The sequence below is a fragment of the Oncorhynchus gorbuscha genome, unplaced genomic scaffold (assembly GCF_021184085.1).
Source record: "Oncorhynchus gorbuscha isolate QuinsamMale2020 ecotype Even-year unplaced genomic scaffold, OgorEven_v1.0 Un_scaffold_777, whole genome shotgun sequence".
Lineage (NCBI taxonomy): Eukaryota > Metazoa > Chordata > Actinopteri > Salmoniformes > Salmonidae > Oncorhynchus > Oncorhynchus gorbuscha.
The window spans coordinates 245,948-253,395 of NW_025745807.1; the positions used below are offsets into that span (position 1 = coordinate 245,948).

Here is a 7,448-nt window from a genome sequence, read left to right on the forward strand (position 1 = left end):
CAAGCATATATGTACACAAACAACACTTTAGAGCCCAAGCCCCTATGGTTAAAAGCCAGGGAGCAGGTTGAACCTTCCTTTTCTACTTGACTGGCCGGTTGAACTGCTCTCCCACATCACTAAGTGTGTTTTCTCTCCACTCCTATAGTTCGACATTCAACAGATTTATTCAGCTCTCCCCATGACAGATTCAGTGTGGTCTACTTCATCAATTCATTCAATGCGCCCCATCCACAACTCACGCACCCACGCACTCATACCAAATCCTCTCTCTCTCTTTCACATACTCACACACACATTAACCCAGGTTTGTTTAACTGTGGTTTATTGAAAGCTGCTGTGAGTGAGAGGTATAGGCACTAGGCAGCTGCTCTGCCTCTCTCTCTGCTTGTCACTAATAAAAGGTCCATCACTCTGATATATATGGGCCAAGCCTCCCTGACATTTTTACTGGCTCCTCGGCCTCCTCTCTCGTCCTCCTCCCCCTCCTCCTCCTGCCCTAGTCTGTTCCGGCTCTCTCCAAACCCTCAGCAAAACGAGCGTATGCGACTTACCCAGAAACCCTTTCTTGGGCCACATTCCTGCAAGCAATCACTTTTATTTAGTTTGGTTTTGGAGGGCGAGACCGCTTCCCTTCACAACTTCTGAATGTTTTCACTTTGAAGGCAGCTAGAGAGGGAGACCAGGGAGTTCGCAGATACCTGGGCTCAGTGTCTTTGCGATTTTTACGCTAGCTGTAAATGCAACCTGGTGTCTTCTGGTCTTTTCCGTGTGTCCCTTTCAAAAGCCTGAATAAAATGAGATCAGACACCAAGCTCCCTGGCTTGCTCACTAGAAGTCAGGTCAGCAACTCTGTGTCCCTATGTGACCTTTTAAACCAAACCATATATTAAAGTACACCATCCTTTTATAATCACAAACTGTAGGCAAAACTAGTACTGTAGAGGTGGTTTAATGAACATGCTTGACCCTTTGTCCTTTTGTCACAACTCCCACTGCAGTGACATCAAAGCCAATAGGCCATTTTAATAGTCATGTGTTTTCTGATGTCCTATATAGATCTCTATGGGTTCAATTTAATCAAATCCGTACTGCAGTATGTATGGAGTCGATCAAATGCAAAAGTTGTTCAACCTCTCTAGTTTACACACCTATGATGCAACCCCCACTAAACATGGTCAAGAGAAACACATCGACACCCCCCCCCCCCCCCTGTAATATTTCACCGGCAGCGACTCCCCCACCGGTTATTGCAGGGGCTTACATGTGATTTGTCTAAGGTCGTATTTTACTCCAACTAACCCGACCAAACCTAACATTTCCTCTATCCAGGCGCCTGTCTCAGAACCCCGGCACATGTGGTGTGTGTGTGCGTGTGCGCATTCGGCCGTTTGTGTGATTGCGTGTGTGTGTGTGTTTGCGGGCCTGTGTGTGGGTGCGTGTGTATGTTTGTGTCTCTTGGTGTGTATGTGTGTGTAATACGTGCGTGTGAAACGTGCATTTCATTGAAAACACTCTTGGTGTGTGTTTTTTTAGTGTGCAAAAGCCTGCTGCGTGTAATGATTCCTAACGTGTATTCCAACTTCTAATGTGAAACAGTCTTAGGCGTGTAATAGTTCTGAAAATGTAACCATGTCACCATCTTCACTTTTTTATCATCTCCAGTGTGTAACTATTGTCTTGTTATGTGCGTAATAGTCCCTATATCTGTCAATGTCCTGTTTTGTGTGTAAGTGTGTAACTATCCCCAGCAAGTTAGACTTCCAGATGTGAGACTGGACTTCCAGATGTGAGACTGGACTTCCAGACATGAGACTGGACTTCCAGACGTGAGACTGGACTTCTAGACGTGAGACTGTACTTCTAGACGTGAGACTGGACTTCTAAACGTGAGACTGGACTTCTAGACGTGAGACTGGACTTCTAGAAGTGAGACTGGAATTCTAGAAGTGAGACTGGACTTCTAGACGTGAGACTGGACTTCTAGACGTGAGACTGGACTTCTAGACGTGAGACTGGACTTCTAGACGTGAGACTGGACTTCTAGACGTGAGACTGGACTTCTAGACGTGAGACTGGACTTCTAGACGTGAGACCGGACTTCGAGACGTGAGACCGGACCTCGAGACGTGAGACCGGACTTCGAGACGTGCGACTGCCTATTTGTGTGTGTAAAAGGTACTCTTTCTTTTATCAGCAGATTGTGAGTCATATTGCAAACCAGTGAAAGGGAATCTGAAAATCAACATGAAGAAATACTGCAAGAAAGACTATGGTGAGTGATTGACCAGACGAATACAGCCTATTTATTTATCAAACATGATTGGTGAATATGGTGAAAAAAGAAAGTACCCATATTGGATCTGTGACTTATAACAGTGAATTATCAACCCAGCACTCCAAAACATGATTTTTATGTTACTACTGGCTTTTGAATAGTATTTTCAATGAGTTTTTCATTTTTGTTAGTACTGTACCTGCATCAGTTGTAATGGTTGGTTTGTCTGTGTGTCTCGTCAGCGGTGCAAGTCAACGTGCTGGACATGGAGACGGTGGGCGACTGGGCCAAGTTCTCTGTCAGCGTGGTGTCCGTCTACAAGAGCCGTGGCGAGCCACTCAAACGGGGCGACAACGTCCTGTGGATTCACATGAAGGACCTGGCTTGCAAGTGTCCAAAAATCCAGATGAGCAAGCGCTTCCTGGTTATGGGCACTAGCGAGACCGGGCCTGGGGGTTCAGTGCCTGGGGGTCCCAGAGCTGGACCAGGGGCCATAGGGGCCACTGCAGGAGCAGAGCGAATAGGGCTCCTGGCCGATAAGAACAGCCTGGTCATCCAATGGAGAGACATTTGGACACGGCGCCTCCGGAAGTTCCAGCGCAAAGAGAAGAACGGCAAGTGCAGCAAAGCATGATGGGAGAGAGAGCAGCACATCCCATCCAACACCACCCCCCACCCATTCTCCTACCCCCCCATGACCCCTTCCTAGCTCTCAGCTAGTTCACAAACGACCCCACCCCTGACTCCCTAAAAACCCTGAACCCCAAAGCGGGGACACTGCACATGACAGGGACTGCATGTATTTTGCCTGTTTAAGGACCACTTTGTGTATATTATATAACTACTTCATTTTTATTTTGTGCTTTAATCATGGGACTCTTATCTATTGGTCTGCCTTAAAAAGGGACCATTAAAAAGGGTACGAAATGACAACGACAGCAAAAATGTCCACTCTTGCCCCACTCACAACCCCCCCCCCCCCTTCAGACTGCTTTAGTCCCCCCTCCTGTCACCATGTTTTAGTGTTTTGAAACTATCAGAGTTCACATTTCCGTTCTTGTACCAGGAGTATTTATGAAGCTTGGATAATCGGAGAGAGAGAGACTGATTTTTTTGTGTTGTAGCAAAGTCCCTCATGCAGGCTGCAACCAATGAAAAGAAAAGCTGCACAAGCTCAGCTCGTCTGCCTACTCCACCACTGTTTCACTGTCTCTAAACCCCCACCTTGTTCTACGCAACTGAGATTACTAGCCTAGAGAGGCCATTTTGCCTTGTACTCTTATTCCATATGTTAAGATATGTAGACATCAACTCTCTGCAGTAGCATCTCTGGACCAGACCCCACAACGGCTGCATCCTCGTCCACAGAGGATCGTCACCACAACAAGAGCTGTCCCCACAGGGGCCTTCTCCACCTCCAAACCTCACTTTTACCACCACTGCCATTGCAGTATATACATAACTTCAGACAGAGGCACCTGCTACACTCTAGTCTACACGCTACAGCTGTTGACAATGACCCCACCACTCACTCACTGGTTCTACAGATCCAGTCATAGACAGACAGTGAGACTGCTTAGAGACGGACTAACTCTAAACTCTAATATTGTTTCTCCTTTATTCTATATTCACGTAATTCTGTTCTCAGATCCCTATACTCCTACCGACCTACTGTCTCACTATCTAAGTGAAGTCCCAGAACCCATGCACCCCCCCCTGCCAGCCCTCACACCATGAGCAGGAAATTGAACCATGCATCATTATCTGACTAAATATATATATTATTATTTTTTTAGAGAGGGAGAGAGAGAGACTCCGGCAGAGTGGAAAGTAGCCCGCTTCACAACAAAACAACAGCCAATACCCCAAACTTCAGGAGGATATTATGCATAATGTCTTCCTGTGTTAGTTGATAAAAAGGTCACGTGTCATTGTGTGACCAATATGTTTATTATTTCTGTCTTTCTCTTTTCCTACCACTTTTGACGATGTGTCCAATGACGGGCTAGTGATCGCTTGCCAAGAGAAGAGCTCAAAACAAAGAGTCCGTAAACTTCTAGGCGACAGGTTTTTTGTACATTTGCATGTTTGTGGTTTTGCTGGTCTGTCCGATGCAAAGAAAGAAGTTACAATAAGCAGAGCAAGGAATTAACAATTGTTAACATCACAATCCAGAGGAAACACCCTTCGTCATCTTGCCGACACCTGACCCCTCTCTTCTGTTGCCAATAATGCATCGGGCTGTTCCTACATTTAATCAAGAAAATGAGAAAATCAGGCCAGAAACGAAACCACAAAGGAACGTCTGTTTGCTCTTAATGCTGATGTTTTGTCTTTGACCTTTGACTTAATTTATTTAAAAAGAGCGTACAACGTAAAGACATTGTTAAGGGGTCATTCTAGCGAGCACTAATGTAATGCTCGTGGTTTGTTGGCTGCAGTGCTATGTTTGGTTTGTCACATTTTCAAGCCCCTCAGAAGTGTCTCTCCCTCTCTCCTTGTCAGGCCTCTGTTCTTTCTGTTCCGTAACGTGTGTTTCTGTGTCTTAGATAAGTGACAGAAGTCAGCTGCAGTCCTTATTAATAAGTGGTGTAGTTTCCATTTAGAGTTTTCCACACTGAGTGTACAAACATGTAGGCTCTTTCCATGCAGGTGAAAGCTATGCTCCCTTATTGGTGTCATTTTGTTCAATACACTTCAATCAGTGTAGAAAGGATAAAGACGGATTTTGAGGCCCTGAGATAATTGGGATGGATTGTGTGCCATTGAGAGTGAAGACAAAATATTTCAGTGCCTTTGAATGGGTTATGGTAATAGGAGATAGACGCACCTGTTTGCGTGTGCCAAGAACGTTTTTTTCATGCTCAACAGTTTTCTGTGTGTATCAAGAACGGTCCCCCACTCAAAGGACATCCAGCCAACTTCCTACAACTGTGGGAAGCATTGGAGTCAAAATGGGCGAGCATCCTTGTGGAACGCTTTTGACGAATAGAGTCCACGCCCTGACGAATTGAGGCTGTTTTGAGAGCAAAAGGGGGTGCAACTCAATGTCAAAAATATGTTCCCAATGTTTTGTACACTCAGTGTCTATAAATGAGACGATGCCAACTGTAAAAACTACATACAGACACATGGTATGATTGTACTTCCTTCTGAGATCATGTTGTTGCAGCGAAGAATGTTTACTAAATATTGTCAGTCCAAAAAAAGCTGAATGGATTTAGAATTTGTTCACACAAATTGTGTCTGTCTAGACTAAGTTTTATGTGTAATGGTTGAGGGTCCTCCTTCATACACTATATATACAAAAGTATGTGGACACCCCTTCAAATGAGTGGATTTGGCTATTTCAGCCACATCTAGTGCTGACAAGTGTATAAAATTGAGCACACAGCCATGCAATCTCCATAGACAAAAAGGGCCTTAATGAAGAGCTCAGTGACTGTCAACGTGGCACCATGATAGGATACCACCTTTCCAACAAGTCAGTTAATCAAATTTCTGCCCTACTAGAGCTGCCCCGGTCAACTGTAAGTGCTGTTATTGTGAAGTGGAAACGTCTAGGAGCAACAATGGCTCAGCCGAAAGTGGTAGACCCCACATGCTCACCGAACGGGACAGCCGAGTGCGGAAGCATGTAACGCGTAAAACATGTCTGTCCTGGGTTGCAACACTCACTACCGAGTTCCAAAGCAACGTCAGCACAAGAGCTGTTCTTCGGAAGCTTCATGAAATGGGTTTCCATGGCCGGCCGAGCAGCTGCACACAAGCCTAAGATCACCATGCGGAATGCCAAGTGTCGGCTGGAGTGGTGTAAAGCTAGCTGCCATTGGACTCTGGAGCAGTGGAAAAACGTTCTCTGGAGCGATGAATTGCACTTCACTAAAAGGCAGTTTGACGGACGAATCTGGGTATGGCGGATGCCAGGAGAATGCACCTGTCCCAATGCGTAGTGCCAACGATAAAGTTTGGTGGAGTAGGAATAATGGTCTGTTTTCATGGTTCGGGCTAGGCCCCTTAGTTCCAGTGGAGGGAAATCTTAACGCTACAATGACATTTTAGACGATTCAGTGCTTCTAACTTTGACAACAATTTGGGGAAGGCCTTTTCCTATTTCAGTATGACAATGCCCCGTGCACGAAGCAATGCCCATACAGAAATGGTTTGTCAAGATGGGTGTGGAAGAACTTGACCGGGCCTGCACAGAGTCCTGACCTCAACCCCATCAAACACCTTTGGGATGAATTGGACCATTGACTGGAAGCAAGGCATAATCGCCCAACATCAGGGACGTCACTAATGCTCTTTAGCTGAATGGAAGCAAGTCCACACAGCAATGTTCCAACATCTAGTGGAAAGCCTTCTCAGAAGAGTAGAGGCTGTTATAGCAGCAAAGGGGAACCAACTTCATATTAATGCCCATGATTTTGTAATGAGTTGTTTGACAAGCAGGTGTCCACATTCTATTGGTAATGTAGTGTATGTATCAATGTTTGCGTCCTACGATGTTAGTTCAACATTTATGTAGCACAGTGCTCTGAAAACCTATCCAAAACCTATCCATAACCAAAGTGAACTAGGTTGTTTTCCGTAAATGTTGGTGTAATACGTCACTGTATTTCTTAGAACAGTAACGAGGTCAGACAGAACCACTGACATTTCCAAGTAGAATTAAAGGAATTCCCCAGAGATGGAGTTTCACAAAAATGCAGAACCAAATCATCTGATTATTCATGTATTTCCGTCCATGACAAGCTGTCTAACAGGTGTTGCTACAGTAGCCACTATTTCCTGGCCTGATATATGGGGATAGCGTTGGCAGGTTTGATGGATGTCCAGAACCCCTCTCAGACTCCACCCGTAACTAACCTGCTTCCTCACAGGGTTATACTGCACTGTCTACAGTGCCTAGCTGCTCAAGTATGAACTTCAACACTTCATCATATAGCCTGGTCCCTGATCTGTTTGTGCTGTCTTGCCAACTCCTATGGTAATTTGCCATAGGAGTTGGCAAGACCCCACAAACAGATCTGGGACCAGGCTATAAATCATATCCAGCATGGCAAATATCACTACACTCAGTTTCCATTTTCTTCCTTTTTGATCTGTGCCTCCCTGAATATTGGACTAGAGATACTGTAACAATCTTCAATAAACCCTGCCGATGTTT

At 45.2% G+C, this 7,448-nt stretch overlaps 1 protein-coding gene across 2 annotated transcripts in view; it reads left to right on the forward strand.

Moving 5' to 3' along the window:
• LOC124020226 (netrin-3-like) overlaps nt 1-5,258 on the forward strand; it is a 112,474-nt gene extending 107,216 nt beyond the window's left edge. Inside the window, exons 6-7 of one of the 2 annotated variants that reach the window (XM_046335593.1) lie at nt 2,198-2,275; nt 2,521-5,258. In XM_046335593.1, coding sequence (XP_046191549.1) covers nt 2,198-2,275; nt 2,521-2,912 — 470 coding nt within the window. In that variant the 3' untranslated portion in view covers nt 2,913-5,258. The remainder of the gene's footprint in view (nt 1-2,197; nt 2,276-2,520) is intronic. The other variant, XM_046335594.1, reaches the window with a different exon arrangement.
• Nucleotides 5,259-7,448: the final 2,190 nt, after the last annotated feature.